Source organism: Rhagoletis pomonella, unplaced genomic scaffold, assembly GCF_013731165.1.
Source record: "Rhagoletis pomonella isolate Grant_MI unplaced genomic scaffold, Rhpom_1.0 Rhpom_scaffold_00057, whole genome shotgun sequence".
NCBI lineage: Eukaryota > Metazoa > Arthropoda > Insecta > Diptera > Tephritidae > Rhagoletis > Rhagoletis pomonella.
Genome location: NW_023458611.1, coordinates 25,757 through 27,090, shown reverse-complemented (window position 1 = coordinate 27,090; position 1,334 = coordinate 25,757). Strand labels below are relative to the sequence as shown.

The window sequence follows — 1,334 nt, the reverse complement described above, 5'->3', positions numbered from 1 at the left end:
ACCGTAAATTAGATTTGGCATTACAAATTTTTTGCCACCGGAGAACCAACACTAAAAGAGAGAAGTTCCCTGAAACTTTGGCATTTGAATATGGTACGTATTTTTATCAGAAATTGTTGAAAAATGGCAAAAACCGTGACAATGCTAAAATTTTTTCGCATCCTTTGCTAATTATTAACAACAAAAATTATTTTTTATACAATTTTTATATAAAAAATGCAAAATAAGGTTGCAAATCGCAAAAACCCAAGAAAACCTAAAATCCAAGATAGCGAAATGTTCCGGTATGAAATTTAGGGGCGAGACTGTTGATCCATAATCTACGTATCAAATAGAAGTAAACTGCATCAAAAGTTCGCTGCTACAATTTTTTTCTTCGTACCAATTTGATCCATATTTACTTGGCTAAAACCTAACTTCTGAATACCTAGAAAATTGTAATTTTACGTGGAAAAAACCTTAATAACTTTAAAATTTGGGGAGGTTTAAAAATGGTTAGTCATATTTGACATCGGGGGGCAAAAGTACATCAAGTGCCATTACAATAAATTAAATTTCCCACTGACTCATAGGCAATTTTTACCACTTTGTGAAAGATTTCATGAAAATGCTGAACTTTAGGGACTTTCGAGGCACGTCTTTCCGTTGTCCGATTATAAAAATTTTTGGCAAGGCACGTTGTTATGATCGAAGGAACATTTCTTTCTGTGTAGCTTAACAGAAATTATCTCCATACAACTAAGGCGCAGGCTAATGTGCAGGCATGGGCAGAGAATGAATGGTATTCTTGGTTGTTACGAATGACTTTACATAAACTTCTATATTTCTACGTACAAAATTGTTTTTATAAATTTTTAAATTTCCAAAATTCTACTTTGTAAAGTTCAAACGCTTCTACAAAAAGATTTTAAAAGTTCTATAATAGCCCTGACAGATATATGGATTGCACACCATGGTATGCATACTATGGATTTTGATACTATTTCGATGTGACAGACGTATAGTACGCATATCGATGTTTTGTTAATTTAACTTTGTTTCTTTTCTTTTCTAGCAGATGATTATCAGGAAGAAGAATGGGAAAATTGAGAGAATTACGCTCGCAGAGAACGAAATAAATAAATACTAAAGAAACGCAAAACTAGCAAGTAAACAGTTTCTTACGCAAACGTCAAGCTGTGAAGCTGTGTTTTTCTGTGATCTGTCTAAATTTTGTGTTTGATAAAGCTGTTTACGCTTATTAAAGTAAAAAATTAAAAAAAGTGTTAATAAACTTCTGGTGCACAATTTAAAGATAAGTAAAACATCAAAATTTCCCGTAAATTTGATTAATT

The 1,334-nt window shown here is 31.9% G+C and overlaps 1 protein-coding gene across 1 annotated transcript in view; it reads left to right on the top strand.

Annotated features, from left to right (window-relative positions):
- LOC118749817 (excitatory amino acid transporter 2-like) overlaps window positions 1-1,076 on the top strand; it is a 6,322-nt gene extending 5,246 nt beyond the window's left edge. The window contains exon 3 of the mRNA XM_036484589.1: window positions 1,058-1,076. Within this exon, the coding sequence (XP_036340482.1) occupies window positions 1,058-1,061 (4 nt within the window). The 3' untranslated portion in view covers window positions 1,062-1,076. The remainder of the gene's footprint in view (window positions 1-1,057) is intronic.
- Window positions 1,077-1,334: the final 258 nt, after the last annotated feature.